We start from the raw sequence: 19,441 nt of genomic DNA, 5'->3' as shown, positions 1-19,441 counted from the left end.
TCATTAAACAATAGGGTGTGGTTTGTATATAGATTTTACATCATTTTAATTTAATCAAGAGGGAGATCTTTTCAGTAAAAAATGACAGAAAAAGGAATGCAAGTCATTTAAAAAACAGCCCAGTTTTTAATTGTGTTCAGAGATGCCAGTAGATCAGGCAAGGTTAAAAGGAAATATGAACTAAAGCCCAACTAACTGAGTGTAGTGTGAAGAAATTGGTTTATTCCTCAATCTTGGAAATACCACAAAAGATACAAGAGGTATAAAATAGCACTGTGACGTTTTCCTGTGGCAGTAAATTCATCTTTCTTTTCCCTTAGAAGTTTTCTTGATGGGCAACAAAAAAAAAAATGACAAATCTACAGAAGCGTTAAAAAAACAATAAAATAACGTACCATTAATGTAGTGCGAATAATACACATCTTCAAAGTTCAATGCGCACCCTCCACAAAGAAACAACTGTTACCAATGGCAGTTAGCAAGAATTTGCTACAGCATTCGAATAAATGGCAGTCAACCCATAGCTTAAATAGACAGTCAGCAATGTACATTACTAAAAAGTGAGCTTCCAAATAATTAATAATCCTGTATTTAAAAAAAAAAAAAAAATGAGTGTTATTTTAATTAATTTTGAACATTAGTGCATTAGCATTAATAGCAGGCATTTATACTGTTCCACTTTGGATTTGAGGCAGTGCATATTTAACAGATTCCCTCTTACTGGACACTAATTGGACAGTAAACATTCCTTGACGAACTGATGAAATAGAACAGTTCTTTATTACAGTACTTTTACACTTTGTGAATTAATGCTAAAGTTTGGGGGCAACATTAAGCTTGCAAGTGGCTGTTTTAGTAGGAGCTGGGGCATTTTGAGTTCGAGGGCAGAGTAACCCGTTGTTCATCCATTCGCTTTGCCTGAGATCGCATGATAAGACTGAAGAAATCTTCATCAGGAACTGTGGGGCCCTTGGGTGCTGGAGCGGGTGGAGCACATCTTTGATCATCTAGTCTAGAACCCTACAGAAATAGACGTAGGATTACATAAGAATTAATGAGGAACACTCTAAATGACATTAAGGGGCAGATGTACTAAAGTGTTGCGCCTGTCGCAAACGAGTCGGAAGTCTAGGGTGACGTACGAAACATGAACAATGCTGTTAGCGACTTCAAGGAACGTTTTGCGGCAGCAGTTTTTTTTTGCGGTTCAACCTTCCACTTACAATTGCATCAATTTGTTCAGAACTTTTGAAAGCATGTTTTAAACAGTCACAATTGTTGCTGGCATTTCCCAGTCTGCTTTTTCTCGTGCGTTGCCAGTTGTGCTCAATGCATTTTTGAGTACCTAATTTTCACTAAAGTCAGGTTGTAGTTACAAGCCTTGAAAACAAATTTCTGCACAATGATTTATATTTAAAATACATATCATTGTGTAGATGATGGTTACATTTAATAAAAACAATGTTATTTTGATTCTAGCACCCTTGCATGTATAGACATTGTCCTTCGGGCATCCTCTGCTGCAGCAAACCACAACTCAACTCCCGCTATTCATTCGAACAATGTCGCACGACTCTCGCAATGTATGCTAGAGATCTCGCTAAGAAGATGCATCAAATATTTAAATTAGTATATAGCGGCTCTTTTCATTAACATATTTTCTCTTCGTACGTACTACAAAACGTATACTTTGCAAATTGTTGCAACAAACGCAAATTTTGGTATGTTTGCGCTGCAACTGGCCCATCTTAGAACATCTACCCCTAAGTGCTATTACATAACCAGCACTTCCGAACTTCTTCTGGACTTTTCAGGTTCCTCTATGACCCCCCGCCCCGGTCTATGATAAAGAAAATAATAAGAACAAACTAATTATACCAACCTGGCATTTAACCAACATGTCGAAAAAGTCTTCATCTGGCTCCTTGTTGTCAGCATTAGCCATGAGATGACTGAGGACAGACTGGCTGTTCTGCTGGTTCAGTCTGAGGCCGGGGAAGTTTCCAACACTCGCCCGCTGGTCGTCTAGTCTCCGACTTTGAGAGCTTGCTACTAGATCCAAGAACTGATTGGTGTGGGGTGAAACAACAGCTGCAGAATGGGCTGAAAATATGCAAAAGAACAGATTAAAAGGAAGCCATGAAGAGAAAAACATTTTGAAATAATTTATTTTTAAGTTATTAAATCCATTTTAGGATTTTAGTTTGCACAGGGTCATACATCAGTAACTTTTAATACTAGCTTGAAACTATTTGAATTTAAGATTGTAGGAGCAGGACAATAGCGGTTTACTGGTCACAGCACACGCACATAGAAAAGGCATCATGATGTTGAGCAGTTTCTTATGAGAAGACCACTAATGTGTTCAGGTAAAACGGCCCAGCTCATACTATAACATCAACCTCAAGGTAGTATTAAATCTGCTGATCAGCACAGTGGTCTTGAAAAGATAACTTCATACAGAATGGATCCAACTGAAACGATTACGTTGTCAGTACAATGCATGTAAAACAACAGCATTTAGCTATTTTTTCAGGTATACATCAGTTCAGCTGCTCAGCTTACATTTGTGCATTGTTCTTGGTGGGGTGGGTGTCACTGCCTCCGGCACAGACAGTCTGCTCTGTCCATCGTCTATGGAACACCTCTGGTCATCCATGCGATTGCTCTGGAATCGACTGAGCAGGTCAAAGAAACCCTCGTCCCCGAGCATGTCAGGACTTCCTCTCTAGAACACAAAACAGCAAGAGGCACCATTAAAAAGGAGCTCATAATGTACAAAACCAAGCTACCTCAGCAGGCACTCAAAATCGGATCACAGCCTTGCAGTTTAATGTTGACTCATGTCTCAATACCAGTTTTGAGGTTTGAGATCCAACGCTGAGAATCTAAAAGTAGCCGATGTTATGGTGACCATGGTAAAAAGTCTCAACAACAAGCACCTCCATTCCTGCACTGACCTGCCGACACTCACAGAACTGCGAAGAGATCTTTTTACAAAAAAATAAAAAGATAGCAAAACACAGGTATGAGGAAAACTACTCAGACAGGTCTGGTGACAAAATGGAACGTACAACAGCATTCTTGAACTACATTCTACTCAATTATCCAAACTAATTGGATCTCTTATACAGTACAAAAAGTATATTCAATTAAATCTCAATTGTCATAGTTATTTGGTCTACTATATTACACAACTACTCCCAAGTTTCTGTTAAGTGTTTTCTTTTCAGTGCTCAATACAGTGCCCTAGTTAAAACACTGCAGCATTAAAAAAAAAAAAAAATTTAAAAGAATCTAAATTGCATATTAAAAGCAGTGTGAAACTACCAATATGTTTTGCTATGCCTTTTGGGTATATTTTACTAGGCAGGCGTTCTGCTTTATAAAAACAACTATAGTGAAAATCCCAGCCACCCTATAATAATTTCTAAAGGGGAGTGATCTCACACAACTGTATGTATTCTCCTCGGGTCATTTTATAACTTGAACCAAATTAGTTTTTATTATATTCATATTATTAACCTTGAAACATTACTTTTTATAAAATTGATCCAACACAGGTTTATTCAGCATACTAGTAAATATTGTGATCCTTCAATTTGTATAGAATTTTACTAACAGTTCCTCAACACAGGAAAACGAGAACATTTACCAGACAAAGAGGACTAAATATGTTATATCAATCTACCATGCAGTAAATCTATTATCAACAACAGTATTTAATTTAAAATCTACCATGCAGTGAATTTCTTACCAATAATAGCCTTTGTTTTCAATTTACTGTATAGCGGCAAGTACAATATAAAAATCAACAAATACAAAAAAAAAAATCATTTAGTTTGCATAACCCCAGCATTGCCAGCACTCAACCAGTTTACATTTTAACAGTTCAAAACAAACTATGCGCTAATAAAACTAGTTTAAGCAACGCAATTAAACTGAAGGATACAGGAAATGGACTATTAAATTAGATTTAAAAATGTGCTAACATCAAAGCAGGTACACACACAGCTGATAACACTGGAGTGCTCTATATCAGCAGCTGCTTTGTAGAATATGCTCTTTAAAAGGTAAACATTTTCTATAGAGACAGGAAACACTTCACATGGAGCAGTATAATAAATAGCCAGAGTGCTTGCTGCACTGAGTAGGTATTTACACTTCTGAAGCACCACCAACCGTTCTCACACTGAGCAATCACTGGAATAGGCAACAGTAAATTCACTGAAAATGATTAAGAAAATAAGTTTATGTCGTCAACAACACTTCCTAAATAATATATTCTCCAATTGCTGTTCAAAAATATTATTTAGATAAAATACAGATATGCTGCGTACAGTACACACAAAAATGGCAGTCTTGCTTTGCAAATATCGTTTTATTTTTATTTTAATGCATTTGAATCCAAAAACAAGAAATCAAGCCTACCATGTCACTTCTGTGTTCAGCACTGCATAGGTCTACCTGTACAAGGTTTCCTGCCTTGCTGTATAACCTTCACTGTTTATATAGCTCCTCTGATGGAGGGTCCAGGCTATAAAATGGAATATAAAGTGGCACAGAAAACAGCATTAAAGCTCACCTTGTGGTGTACCTGGGCCTGGACAGCCCCGCACTCAATGGAATTAGTGGTGTCCTGCAGAACCTTAGCAGAGGAGCCAATGTGCTTGTGCTTTTTGCTTTTCAGATGATTTACAAAGAAAAGCTTTGCAGACGATTTAGCCAGGAGCGGTTTCTGTTGTTTTGTAATAAGTTCGCTGTTCCAGTTTTCTACCTAGACCAAAAAGCAGGATAGGAGTTAATAGTGTAAATTCTTTCTTTTTTTCTTTTTTTACTGGCTAACCATATGGAATTAACTTTGCAACCTGTGTCTCAAATATCATACAACTATAGAAAAAGATCATTGCAATAACCCAGGAGAACATTCAATAGTCATACCATATCTCAGTGCCTTAGATTACTATTAAAATCCTCTATGTTAGGAGGTTAACATTACCATCAGCGACAAGCTCTTACCCCAGCAGCTGAGAGTTGCAATTTTGGACTGAATGAAGTTTGAAAAACACACTGACCTTATCTGGCGTTAATTTCATCAGCTCCATGTTTTCCATACTGTGCCTCTTTCCGGCTTTTGGCCTGGCTCCTGCACAGACAATATTAACATTGTATTTCTCCACAGCAAGAGGACAAACTTAAATGAATAATTTAATCATTTTGTAATGAACATTACAGTCCTCAGACTCCAAGGTCAGAGACAGAATCAAATATGCAACTCATGTAATTCAAATGAAGTAAACATCTTGAGAAATCCAGAATATACATTTTTCGGACTACACCAACTAAACCCAAGGGATTACCGTGAGAGTCAAAATTGACTTTGTGGTTTTCTGACAGAACTGAATTGTTGGTGCTGTAACTGAGTCCCAGCACCATCTGAAGATCGGAGACGTTCATTCTAGCTGTTAGTTCTCCACTTCGGTCTCCAGTCTGCATGCAAGAGAAAACAAATCATTACAGTGTTTGCTACTGGCTATTGTTTAGGGGTCCTTTAATCGGAATAAATTATAAAACATCTCAAATTATTTGCCTCCTACTTGGCAAGAATTAAACAATTTTATAAGCAATTAAAACTCTGACTGGCAACAGAGTGGTAGCTTTGGAAATGAAATGCAAAGTCTTTGCTCTCAAGGCCACAAGAGGGTGACAGCATCTGCTCAAATGAAATCGATTAATCACAAGAAACCCTGGATCATTACTTCTTTTGAGATTTCCAGATGTTTTTCTGCAAAGTGCATGGCCTGATCATGACTCCCCAATGCAGTATAGGCATTTCCTAAACTCCAGCAGGCTCTACCCTCTCCCATTCTGAAAAACAAACAAAAAAAAACACATGAAAAGCTTTAAGGACAAACTGCATGCCAGTCATGTTCAATCAGACCAGTGATTTCATCAGGATCATACACTTACCTGTCATTGAGGTCCTGGGCGATAATAAGATGTTTCAGGTGGTAGTCGATAGCTCTTTCATAGTCCTGCAGCAGCGTGTATGTGTTTCCCAGGCTGTAACACGCCTGTGCCTCCACGGCACGGTCCTTCAACTGCCGGGCCAGCAGCAGGGTTTTCCTGCAGAGTAAAAACAAAGACAGAGTAAATCAAAGCAACAGCAGTAGCACTGGCCGTCTTGAGAGGACTTCCTCCTTTCTTCATCTCCACAAGCAACATCCTGGCACACTGACAAGTGCTAGTCCGGTATCAATTTTATCTATCAAAGAAAATTGTAATTTTCAAATCAGAATTATTTTTTTCTGTTGAGATGTTGGTAGTAGGCTTGCGTCTGCATTGCTACATTAAAACAGTTTACTTACTTGTAATGCTCAGATGCGATTTCAAATTCCTCAAGAAAAATGTACGCATTCCCCAGGTTACAGTAAGCCCTTCTTTCAGCTGATTTGTCACCAAACTCCTTGGCTATTAGAAGCCTCTACAAAAGAAAAAGAAAAAAATACTTCTAGAAATGCGTAATTCTATTTGATGACTAAGGAATAAAACACACACATGAAAATGAATCAGGTAAGCATAACATACTCCCATACAATCAACATGTACCACACAGATCTACAAAGGCAGCTAAAGCTCATACTGCTTCTCCAGATAGTCAGCAAACTGGCTGATAAACACACATTCTGCTGTAAATGGAGTCTTCATGCTTCAGTATTTTTCATTCTTCACAATTAAGTGCAGATTTATATGGAATACAATGTCCAAGTTGAATCCTCCAGAGGTTGTTTTTTTTTTACCTGCTCATGTGATATCACTGCATCCCTGAAGTTCCCCAGCAGGTAATGCGTGTTGCCCAGGTTTCCATAGGTACGGCCCTGCCCAGCACGGTCTCCAAGCTCCTTAACTATTGACAAATTTGCCCTTAATTTAAAAACAAAAAAGGAGAAGTTTAAGCCCTTTTTTTAATGTATTGCCTAGTATACTCTTTGGATTTGTGTGTATTTTCTTGTCATTAGTAATAACTCACTCGTAGTATTCTGCAGCTTTCCGTAGAGCAGTCATCGCCTCTTCTGGAAACTCCCCTGGATCAGCCCCACTCCAGCAGATGCTTTTCCCCTTGGCATGGTACACATTCCCAAAATTATAAAGTGCTCTCGCCTCCCCAACCTGAAGCAATTCAAAAACACATTTCAAACTGAGTATTTGAAACCTTTATGTCTCAGTCAGCTTTTAACAGAGAGGAACCATAATACAAGATAAACATTTATGTACTCTGAATGCATAACACAGTGTGCCAGTTATATAATGTAGCTGTAAAAAGTAACCTATTTCACACATGATACTCTCTAAATAAGATTATCTAATAGTTCTGTATTCTTTTCAGGAAGGTTTCAAAGGTTGCAATATTGTGCAAGTTTACTGGAGATATTAAAATGTGAAACAGGATCCATGAAATGAACATAGCAGCTGAAATGTAACTAATACCTCCCCACACCTATATCAATATTTAAATAAAAAGCAAACTAATAACACCACGTCACAACCCACGCTTGTTTAAGAACAAGGTGTTCAAATAACCAAGGCACTTCTTACTAAGTGAGTATCCGGGTTTTAAAGCAATACTACCAGAACCTACTCGCCTTATCATTGAGCTTAATGGAAACCTCCAAGTGCCTCTGGCAACACACTATAGCTTCATCGAAGCGTCCCAGAACCTTTAGAGTGTTGCCAAGGTTACCACTGGCTTTAGCTTCTCCAAGTGGATCCCCGATTGTTCTGAAAATCAAAATCAAAACCAAACATGCTGATCTTTTATCTTTACTCAAAAAGTTAATTCATTTGGCACTTAGAGGGGAATTCTATATTATTATCAATAAGCAAGGCTCATTCTATTTATAGAACAAATAACATCAACCTAACACTGTCTTGCACCTTGTGGCGGATATTTCACAACCTAACCAAAAAGTAATATGCCCTCTGTAGGCACCAGGTGGCAATGCAAGTTTGAAATAATTTTATTTATTTATTATTATTTTCTCCCCAATTTGGAACGGCCAATTATTTTTAAGCTCAGCTCACCGCTACCACCCCTGCGCTGACTCGGGAGGGCGAAGACGAACACACTCTGTCCTCCAAAGCGTGTGCCGTCAGCCGACCGCTTTTTTTCACACTGCAGACTCACTCACCATGCAGCCACCCAAGAGCTACAGCGTCGGAGGACAACGGAGCTCTTGGGCAGCTTACAGGCAAGCCCGCAGGCGCGCAGGCGCCCGGCCAGACTACAGGGGTCGCTGGTGCGTGGCGAGCCGAGGACACCCTGGCCGACCTAACCCTCCCTCCCCCTGGGCAGCGCTCGGCCAATTGAGCGCCGCCTCCTATAAGCTGCCGTCCTCGGTCGGCAAAGGAATAGCCTGGACTCGAACTTGTGAAGTCCAGACTATAGAGCGCATCCTGTACTCCACGTGGAGCGCCTTTACTGGATGCGCCACACGGGAGCCCGCGAAATAAATATTTTTGATTTGTCAGAAGCAATAAAAAATAAAAAAAAATAATAATAACTGGGTCAGTTTCACAAATGGCTTTGTGTACCTGGTCAGAGTCAAGTCATGGTGATGGTATTCCAGTGCTTTGGAGTAGTCATGCAAGTGGAAGTATGCATTCCCTAGCTGGCTGTAGATAGCGCTGAGTATCTGGAGGTCTTCTGTCCCGACTTGTATCGCTGCTTCAAAGAAAGAGACGCCTGCTGGGTAGTCTCCTACTTTACACAGCCGCTCCCCCTCCAGGGCCAGCTCAAGACAGGAGGCTTCCATTCTGCAAGGAGAAAGAGCCTGCTTTAACTATGCATCTATACAGGTAAAAGACATGGATACAAATTTAAAGAGGATTTGAAAGGTAAGCTGGGAGCCTCAGTAGCAGTACATTGAATCCCACTGGTTGCTGTCCAATTACTGGCATCGTGTTGCTGCAGTGTACAGTGCTCATGCCCCCAGAATCAAGTAGGGATGTGCAGTTTTTGAACAGCACTTGACAATGTTTTCTGATGCAACGTTTTATACATAGTTTGTCACTCAGTCCCTATATTACTGTAGGTTTTCATGAAAATGGACACTGCAGACAAAAGGATTCGAGCCATTTTTTAAAAAATAGTCTGTTATAAAACAGACTTTGGAAGGCTTGAGGGTTTTTTCTTCCTACGTCACAAAAAACTAATTTTGCAAACAATTCTTAAAAGCTGCTGTTTGTTATTCCATATCCTGTTACATGCTGAACACAATAAAAGTGTTTCATACTCATATGGACTTCCTTAAAAGCACACATCTGTGCAGAATAAATACAGTAGAAGGGGACAGACAGTAAGATACTGTACAGTTTCATATTCCTGTAAAATGCAAGGTTAAAAAACAAACCACACCCAAATACTACAGTAAAAATCGTTCAAAATTATTGACACCGAATGTACAGTAAGAATACTGAAAGAATGTAATTTAAGAATCTTTGACAGAGTTTCAACTAGAAATCTTTGTATTGTGTATGACATCACCCAAGTGCATGATTACCGTCCCTTTATGACAAGCAGAACACGGCTTTAATTGCATAATAATGACAACACAATTCCATGTTTAAAACAGATGAAGGTCCCAAAAAATCAGTTTAAGTAAGAGAAAGCCATTTATTGAATGAAAACTTTTAACTTTGATCTAAATAAATAAAAATAAATCATGACATTCAAAAAGATTCCTGATTTTTTTTTTTTTAATGGAATCGTTTACAGTATGACCCCCCCCCCCAAATTTAGATATATTTTGTCTCTTTAAAAACGTACAACAAAGCAGTACAGTACCTGTTTACTTTTGTATGTACACAGTCAAAGCACATCCCCATCACAGACATTGTAAGCTTTTCGTTGGTTTTATTATTTAGCCTCCAACACAGGTCATGCACAAATTTCCAGTATATATGGCAAGGCTTCCAACTGGCAATATTCCTAGATTACAGGCTTCTTGTGTATATGCACATAACGCATGCAGATTAATGACCTCAGTCCTCTAAATACCTACAAGGGCTTCATTTTGTTTTCATCGAGAGAGTCCAGTTTTTTCAAAGCATCTATTTTGCAGTTATAGTTAGCAGCTTTAGCCAATGTTATCCTGGGTAACTTCAGGTTTCACAGACATACATGCAGAGTATAATCTTACCTAATCTAATCGCAGTACTTTTTTTCTCCCCTGCCCTTTGGGCACCTGATGTTGGTCTGTCACTTCTGATTAAGAGGAGAGCTGCTGTAGTGATTATAGTCACAATAAGGAGCTCCAGAGAATATTAATATGCTTTTTTACAACTGCCTTTGAACCTATTAAATTGTTTCTTTGCAGAGAAGAAGCACTTGTTGCATGTACAAATTCAATAAATGCATACTTCAATACTTTAAGTGAACAGGTTGCCAGATGTACAATTATTCTGCCAGTCTGCAGAGTTGTTGAGTTGCAGCAATATGCTTCAGTGGCAGCTTACCCAGGCATTTTGTGTGTGTGGGTGGGTGGGTGGGTGCACGAATGCGACCACAATACACTATGCACACTTCCTAATACTGTATTCTCAGTCATTGTCTTTACTTCTGGCCCCTCAAGGCCACTCAGAGTTGATTCTTTTTCAACCTCAGATCAGAAAGTGTGGCTGTTGTGCATCTTGCAAACACACAGGTTGGCCTGAATAATGGCTACAGCACTAGTGTAGCTGTAAGCCTCCATCCACTTTGTCCAGTGTGTGGGCACCATTTTGGCCGCAGTTGATTTTCCATTAAAATAAAGAACAATATTTGGAAGTCAACCAATGCCTATGAAACATTTTCAATTCGTTCTTCCTTGCTTTTAGGTCATGCAGCAATTGATTTGTGGCCAAAAGCCTTTAAATTTGAAAGGTTAAAGACATGACAGTTCAATATTAATGTGGAATTTCAAACATTTGTAGGTGGTACTTTGAAACACCTTTATCCGGACGATTAATTAAATCTGAAATTCTACCTGCTAGCTTACCCAGAGCAATCCCAATTGCATTGTGGGACTGCTTGGATCAAACCACCATTCTGATTGGCTAAAGAGAGGTGGATTTCGCATTCTTTGAGACTCCCAGCTTGCGTAGACTACAGTACAACTCAAAACATCACTCACCAAATTTTAAGCTATTATGTGTGTGTTACGTTTACCTTGGCAAAGTCCCATCTCAAATGGTTTGAGAAGAGGTGTTTAAACTGAAAATGTAAGCACAGGAATCCTACTATGTTGAATTATTAGTAAGATAGTACTGTTTTATTGTTTTTAGAGCATAAAATATTTGATGACCTTCTGGCCAGTTACAGGGTTATTACACTTTACAGGTTACACCTGTAGGAAAAACTCTTTATAGCCCAAGTCCTACTGTACTGTACGCTCAAATACTGCAAACATGTACTGCAACCTTTCAGATTGCAACAGTAAGGCTTTAGGAGTGCTATACCGTAGAAAATATTTAGTGCAAATGGGGATTACCATTTTTTGCTGCATAATAAAGACACTGTATTCAAGTAAAATTACTTTTCTGAGCAAAATGAAAATGATTGCTGTAGAATGTATTTCTTTCCTGTGCTGTGTTATGAACCTGTTTTTCCATGAGCTCAGTGGTCATTTGTCTTTAAAAAGGCAACCCAGCCCTATGTGGGTATGAAGAAAAAAGAAAAGGAAAAAAAGGGTTTTGTTGAGCACAGAGATGCACTCACAGGAGCAGGAACACTTTAATAAATTCTCCTTTAGTGTCAGTGTGGGTGTACTGAATCTCTATCAGGGTTAGAAACTGACACTCGCCCGAGGCAAATTACATCTGATGATGACTAGATGTCTAGATGTCTGTTTCTCAGTAGTCCTCTGGACAAGTAGTTAAAAAAAAAAATGTACAGATAAAGTCACATGTTCAGTCATGCATTAAAAAAAAAAAAATGCAGGAAAAGTCCATTTTCTAGCAGGGTGCAGCAGTGGTGAATAAGCATTCATAATGCTTACAAAACAGTCCTTTGGAACTGAAAGCTCCCTTCATCTAAAGAAACACTTTATCGTGTTACCAAATCAGGGTTGGGTATCTTTCTCAATACAATCTTGATTGCGTTCATATTTGTGCACAGTATCCTTGGTCGTGAATGCAGAATGAAATCAAACAAAAATCCTTGAAGATGTTTGAGTGGGAGTGCAGTGACCCAATCAATTTAAACAACACCATGGCATCCCTTCATTTTGTATTCTTGGAATATTGTAAATGCTGCATCTGTATGAATGTGTTTTATGTTTCTGAATCTTCTTGAAATGCAGCATCTGCAATTTCTCCAAGGCCTACACTATTCAAACTAAGGGGAGGATTCTTACTCACAATGATTAGGCGTGCCATTAAATATTGACAAAGCAGTAATTTGGTCCTACTGTGCGTCCCAATCTTTTTTTTTTATTGGCTCAGACCGAGGATTGTATTACCTCATTATGTTCCCACCAGGTGCACAGTGTGTGCAGTAGTGCTGTACAGAAAAGAACCTGGCACACAATGAGGCTATTAAAGCAGGACTTCATATACATATGAGGAAATTCATTGTGTGCGTTTCTCCAAAGCTTCTCCATTTATTATGCTCTTATAAACAAACCAAAAAAAAACAGAATAATTTACTATTCAGAAAGCATTTCAATTACTCTGTCAAAGGAAATGAAATATAACTGCAGGCAATTACTGTAAAAAAGATTACTGGCTTCTACAACATATTGATCCATTGGCTTAATGTGGTCCGAATGCTTTATTTCAGGTTGAGCTGCACCATAAAAGCTACAGTATATATGCCATAATATACCAGTATTATATACTGTGCACACATAGTACTATATACTTCAAGTATAAACAAAAATAGGATCCCCATGAATCACTAATTTGATCAATCCATAGCTTTAAAAACCTTATCAAAAGATAACAAGTGGTTGCGGACTAAAATGTAATGTGGAAAAACGCATCCAAATATGTTTCCAGTGTTTCTTTTTAGTACTAGAAAATTAAATTAGTGATGGCGTTTCTGTTTTTTGTCTGATATACTATGAATACACAATGCCTAAACTTTTCTATTTAGCTGTCATTTTACAAAGGAAATGAGAAATGATCTTTTCATGTACAGTACAGTATTTTCTCTACGGAGAAGTGGCTAGGCTATTTGTTGACAAGGCTGCAATGTAATTCTCTAAGTGCAAATACACATTTAGAAAATCAAATCTGCACCTATGATCCTCCAAGTCAGCAAGTTGTTTGGCATATGTACTATATGTCATATGTACTACACAGTAAAGTTTGGCATCATTTTTTGTGGGATGTTAATTCTTGTGTTTAACTAACACACACACACTATATATATATATATATATATATATATATATATATATATATATATATATATATATATATATATATATATATATATATATATATATATATATAAAAATCACTGAGGTTAATTTGGAAGAAAATTACAGTCTATTTGTTCCTGTAATTATGCCCAATTGCAGCTTTGAATAGAGATTCAAAGAAAATCTGCCAATTCAAATGAAATACAGTACAGAACTGTACAAACCTTCAGTCATACACTGCCTCTTTAAGAAAGTTTAAAATCTATTAGAAAGATTGTATGAAAAAAATCTGATTACATAATTAACAAACTACTAAAATACTAATACATTACATTAATGGACAAGCAAAACAGATCACAAAATGAGATCACTAGTTCACAGGGATACTAAAAAAAAAAAGAGAGAGAGAGATATGCCTACCTGTAGCGAACATGAAAGGATTGGTCTTCATCACGAATGCTAACCAAAATACGATTTGCATCCATTGAAGAGCATTATAAGGGGGCAGTGCTGAAAATCCAATGAAGTGCACAATGCCTAGCAGTGCTGGTTGACAGGAACTGTAAACGAGTAACAGTTTGAAAACACGGCTACATGAGAGGCTATTCTAGGTCCGAAGATCCAGTTTCACTGCGGTTCCTATTCAGGACCAGATACACTGAACACCAGCCTCAGCCGAAAAAAGTGAATAGTCTGTTCCAAGGGCCCTTTCAGTCCGTCCAGCTGCTGTCTGCAAAGGGAACATAAGATGCTGTGTTTGAAGCCTCATAAGCCTATGAAGCACCATAGCAACACCCAGTTAATGTGCAAAAGCAAAGCAGGCTGAGTGAGTGAGCCGATCAAGGTGTAAATCACTTTGAGGTTGACAGAGGCAGAAGTACTCCACAGTAACCATGGGGATTTTAGGGGGCTACAATGCACCGCAGTCTGGATGGGGTCTGATACTGGAACTCTTTATCACTACTAACACTGTATTTGTACAGTCCCCAAGCACAGTGCACAAGCATGTCTGGTGTTTACGCAATGTCAGTTTATGAACACGCAAAGACTTCACATCTAAAGGCATTTAAAGGCATCTTCAGGATTTTTAATTGGGTGCATACTGTATGAGACTGTATTCCCAGTGGCTGTAAATCATTTCAGAAAGAGAGTCTTTAGAGACAAGAGCAAAAAAGTGCAGCTTCCAGTTTCATAAGAGAGTCTGAATGTCTTAAGCATTGAGCTTTTGGTCCACTGAAATTAGTAATCCTGTTATACTGTGCTTAGCTGCATCAGTCAATTACAAAGTCAATTAAAATTTACCAAACTTAAAAAAATTGCTTTGGGGCTTTTTGAACTATAAATAACAAAGCCAGGTCTTTTGCAAACTCTATTTTTATTTTATACCTTAAAATATATAAATTTTTTCACCACATTTGATTGAGATTTAACAAGAGTTACTGTAGAGTACAGTTACATTTTCATTGCGTCCATGCGGGATCCCAACAGACAAAAATGAAATAAATCAAGCTTTTGCAGTGTAAAAGGGGAATGAAGGTAAATGAAATTGGGTATCAATCACCACGGAAAGCACAGTAACACATTATTTCTGTATAAGAACACGAAGGTCTATACAACACACATTCCCTTGTGTAGCTTCTACCCTTTCATATGCGGTAACTCAAAAGCTTTCAATTACGGACTGCTTGAAAAACAGATACCAGACCCAATCCACAGTAAGGGTCCATGGAAGAATGTACCAATACAGCCATACAGTACTCGTTTCTCTTTCTGTAAAGGTTTTGCCTATTCTATGATTGACAGTTTAAAGCATGGAAATGGTAAGAAGTTGGTAAGGCCATGGCACATATTGTCTGCCATGAGGTATAATATAAATACCACAGTCTCTTAACTAAGGCTTTTGGCTACAGTGTAATGAGGGAGCACTGTACTATGCTTATAGAGGTTTCTTGCACTACAGAAAAGCAGCAAATTGTGATCTGCTACAGTATTCACAAACATTTCACTGGCATGCATTTTGATACAGATTTTACACACAGTTTGTTCAACTAGGCATACTAAGCCCTGGCTTCTGGCCTAATTTATCGATTCTAAAGTTACCAAGGTTACTCCAGTTTGTCACCCAGCAACTGTTGCAGGGATTCAAATACATTTCAACCCACAATCCTACAACTAAAAAAGCACTGATAATAAATTGTAAGTCTGCAAAAAGATTTTGGTTAAAAACCATGTAGAAAGATTCAGGGTGTGTTCCACCAGGATTTCTCTATTACCTGTACATTTCCTGCTGACCTGTACTTCACAGGTCTCAGCAAATCTAGTATAGTCCACGTACTTTCACAAGTTAAATAAAGGGGTCAAGGAAAACAAAGCACTAACAGCAGTAAAATGTCATCGAATGACATTAAAAACACATTTAAAAAGATTAAACAAGATTGCATATGCCTTCGGTCATCACTTTCTTAATCTACAAATAAGCAGCTTTATCCCCAACAGTACATGAAAGCTGTCAGTGAAAGAAAGGACAGTAGATGATTTGATAACTGGTCCATTCTCTCGAAAGAGAAATTGTTCATCGTACAATCATTTAAACAGTTGTGCTACAAAACCCCCTTCTGGGCTGCAGGATATCGGATAAAGATCGACAACAAAAACATCACTTCAAAGTAACAGCTTGACAGTTTTATTTAGCCAAGTGTAATTCATATTAAAGCAACGGAAGCCGGTTTCACAGAAAGACAATAAGAACAATCACAGCTCAACATATGCATATTTCTAGTAGGGTCCTGATTCATAAACAGTAACCTCTCTAGACACACTGGACTGTACTGTACTGTACATGGGACTCGATAGTAGCACGTTGGCCATCAATCCGAATGCAACTGGTTTTCAGATGCATATCAATTACTGTACACCCGTGACAGGCTTTGCAAACCCCAATTTCACCAACACCAGTCATGCCTCCAATTTCTGTAAGCCACACTACTATGAAAACAGCAGAAAAGCAAAAACAGGGATGGAATGATAGATTTTTAAAGACAGCACACTAGAATTTGGGGATTTTTTGTAGACAAATATGCCGTAAATATTTTCCAAGTAGAATCCACAGTAGTGCATTCTAAAACAGAACTCCAACGGATGGCTTCTCAAGTTGGCCTTTCTGTTTAGTTACAAAAATGTCCATTATGTTAAAATTGAAACCGTTCAAAAAACTCATTAATCCTAAAGTTTAAAATGTTCAGGAAATTAACCTGAATCTAATGGCATAATATCTAATTGCATTTTTTAAAAATTAAAACTATAACAACTTCTTCAAACTATAAATTTCAGAAAAAGGAAGCATACCCACTGCCCAGTAACAAGACTACAGCAAGTTCCAAGTGACAGTGTGGTACTTTTTACATTATTTTATATGGTACTCCTCTACCTTTGCATGGAGAGGATTCACAAAATTGTAGATAGTACATGAGCACACAAGCCACAAGTACTTAAACATGGTGCTGCATGATCTCTCATCTCCCAATCAAAGATCACCAATTATTTTCTGCCGATTAGACAACACAAACACATGCAGCAACAAGCAAAACACGACCACAAAAGCTAAACTATGGAAACCCTGCTCCCAAGACAAAGCACAAAGCACAAAGTACAAAGCCAGGTACACTAACCTTTAACCAACACGTCTATGCCACTTCCCCAGCTGCTGCTGCTGAATTGTTGGAGCTCCAAATCTGAAGAGTGAGAAAATATCAAAATGTTATTGCTGAAACTGAGATACTGTTGAGTGACAATGAAGTTTAAGACAGTGGGAATGCTCCACTTGTGATGCCATTATGGTGAATCAGTCAATGCTTGTTTCAACCTGCCTGCCCATAAACTCTGTGGCACTCCCTTTAGCAGTACTGCAGCTACTCCTGTAGTGTATTTATTAATGCAGCCATCTCGTCTGTCAAGTTTCTATTAAACTAACCTGTCTAACCGAGGTGGTGCAAGACGTAAACCTAAATGCATTCTACTGAAACAGATATGCATGGAATTAATTTATTGAGCACTCTGTCTAAATTTCCATATCAGTGCAGTAAACAAATTGCTCTACAGTATGACAGTTACAGTCCATCCAAATACTCTATACAGTATAGTTGCACTAGTGGACCTCAGATTACATTATTCACCTACAACACTTCAATCATGACCACATGCAATAACTTCATTTTAAAACTGGTAACTGCCTTTTGACATATTGCTATAATACGCTATCTAAACAAGCAGTTACGAAGTTAACTTCTATCATATGAATGACAGGACTGCCACAAGACTTTTGTCAGTGTAAATAAGTAACATGGAATGCATTTACATGCAGTATACTGCAGGATTCTAGTAAGTTGCTAGAAGGTTAAAATCACACAGTATTTTAAAGTCCGTTATAGGCTACAGTACTACATTTAATATTTCAGTTAAATACCTGAATATAATATAGGCCCTAGGTATGGTTAAGTTGTATGATGCTTAAAGCCAAGGCTACAAGGAGAGCTCAACTGTCTAGTTCTTCAACACAATTTGTCTTTCTGTGGTTAACCACATGACTAAAAAAAACCCAGAAAGAGGACACAAAGCAATTCATTCTTGTGGTTTCACACCGTGTCAGATTAGCCATCTCCTCCACCATTTCAACTTTTTCCGTCACAGAAAATAAAGGTTCTATTCAGGTTGTTGAAGTTAAGACAATGCTCAGAATTTCTGTAAAAGCTATTACTTACTGTACTGCTGTTTTAGCCGAACAGTGGCACTGAGCAATACAAGTTTTACAACTGTACTTCGGTAATATCACCATTCATTAGAGATTGGTTTTGTTAAAGCTCAGGACGATATTTTGTCCATGTCTAATGTTGGCTTTGGGGCAACGCTGCCGTAGTGTACTTCATCCATGACAGAACATACTTAACAAAGAAGTACTGTAGTTAATAAGAAGCTACGCAAATACACAGCCAGCCAAATCAAACAACTGGCAGAAAGAAAAATAAATTATATGAGGATCGCCACGGACATTTTCTTACACTGTTCCAATTATTTCCCTATATAGTTTAAAAGATGCATGTATGCCAAAATGCTGCTGTTAATGTACTTTTAATGTAGATCGGTACACTTCATTAACTTTATTATTAATCTCATTCAACAATGTAACCGGTGCACAGCTGTCTTTACTAAAGTTTAATGCAGTTCCGTAGCGTACCAAGTAAGCAATCAAAAATGTAGTAAGTTACTGTCAATCAACGCACTGAAACTGACTCACCTATCTCCTAGCAATTAAAAAAATATACAACCAATTCGGCAAATGTAGCAGGTTAAAAAAAACTATATTAGTTGTACTGATATACCGGTACTGTAGGTATTACACTTAGCACAAGTAGCATTACATTTTACCATCATCCACCCACAATACCTACATTGCAATTCATTCAGTAATAAATAAACTATTTCTTGTTTACATTGGTGTTGTACTGTACACCGGTTATGAGACACGCGGTCCAAATAATGTATTTTCCCTAATACTAATATATTACAGTATGTGAATTATTATTGATTCCAACAAATTTAACTTTGAACACATTTTTATATGTACAATTGTACTTACCTAATATCTTGTTTTCATGTGGTTGTATTCTTTTAATTCCCTTCTTACACGTTTATTTTTTCCTTCATAAAAAACAATCCCTCTTTGTCCCGATCATGCCACAAAAGTTTGCCTATGTCGGTTAAGTTTTCCCTTCACCAAGTTCCGCCATTTAATCTGTGTACCCATTTTGATTCGACAGAAGTTAGAAGGTGGAGCACGATAGATGCAGGCCAACGTCCAATCGCAAAATAAATTTGAAGGAAACCGAAACACCGCTATTCGGTCGAGCAAAACAAAGCGCTAGCCAATGAGATTTAAATGTTCGCCCTAGCCATCCTTTGAATGGTTATATATGTAAAGTAAATAACATTTAGCGATGTTCATTGGATATCAATAAAATTGCCCTTTTGTAAAGAAATTTGAA

The 19,441-nt window shown here is 37.9% G+C and overlaps 1 protein-coding gene across 3 annotated transcripts; it reads right to left on the bottom strand.

Annotated features, from left to right (window-relative positions):
• Positions 1-103: 103 nt before the first annotated feature.
• LOC117403075 (G-protein-signaling modulator 2-like) lies at positions 104-19,278 on the bottom strand. 3 transcript variants are annotated; one of them, XM_034004975.3, is made up of 16 exons: positions 19,036-19,278; positions 17,072-17,134; positions 13,824-14,133; positions 8,593-8,814; positions 7,644-7,779; positions 7,031-7,170; positions 6,801-6,924; positions 6,369-6,484; positions 5,971-6,126; positions 5,760-5,868; positions 5,361-5,490; positions 5,076-5,146; positions 4,586-4,777; positions 2,566-2,728; positions 1,883-2,103; positions 104-1,020 (listed from the first exon to the last, which is right to left on the bottom strand). In XM_034004975.3, exons 3-16 carry the CDS (start codon positions 13,886-13,888, stop codon positions 853-855), a joined length of 2,013 nt encoding a protein of 670 aa, XP_033860866.2. In that variant the 5' UTR covers positions 13,889-14,133; positions 17,072-17,134; positions 19,036-19,278; the 3' UTR covers positions 104-852. The 3 variants fall into 3 exon arrangements, with proteins under 3 accessions (XP_033860866.2, XP_033860875.2, XP_033860884.2); XM_034004984.3 differs by lacking the exon at positions 13,824-14,133 and having other exon boundaries at positions 19,036-19,277; XM_034004993.3 differs by lacking the exons at positions 13,824-14,133; positions 17,072-17,134 and having other exon boundaries at positions 19,036-19,277.
• Positions 19,279-19,441: the final 163 nt, after the last annotated feature.

Source organism: Acipenser ruthenus, chromosome 10 (assembly GCF_902713425.1).
Source record: "Acipenser ruthenus chromosome 10, fAciRut3.2 maternal haplotype, whole genome shotgun sequence".
In the NCBI taxonomy this organism is placed as follows: domain Eukaryota; kingdom Metazoa; phylum Chordata; class Actinopteri; order Acipenseriformes; family Acipenseridae; genus Acipenser; species Acipenser ruthenus.
This window is presented reverse-complemented; position numbering and strand designations above follow the sequence as displayed.

Excerpts from the sequence above, each read along its gene's own strand:
- LOC117403075 (XM_034004975.3), bottom strand. The coding sequence starts at position 13,888 with ATGGATGCAAATCGTATTTTGGTTAGCATTCGTGATGAAGACCAATCC. Across the intron at positions 7,171-7,643 it reads CCATTAAGCTCAATGATAAG|GTTGGGGAGGCGAGAGCACT; the intron begins GCGAGTAGGTTC and ends GAATTGCTTCAG. Across the intron at positions 6,485-6,800 it reads CAGTGATATCACATGAGCAG|AGGCTTCTAATAGCCAAGGA; the intron begins GTAAAAAAAAAA and ends TTTCTTTTGTAG.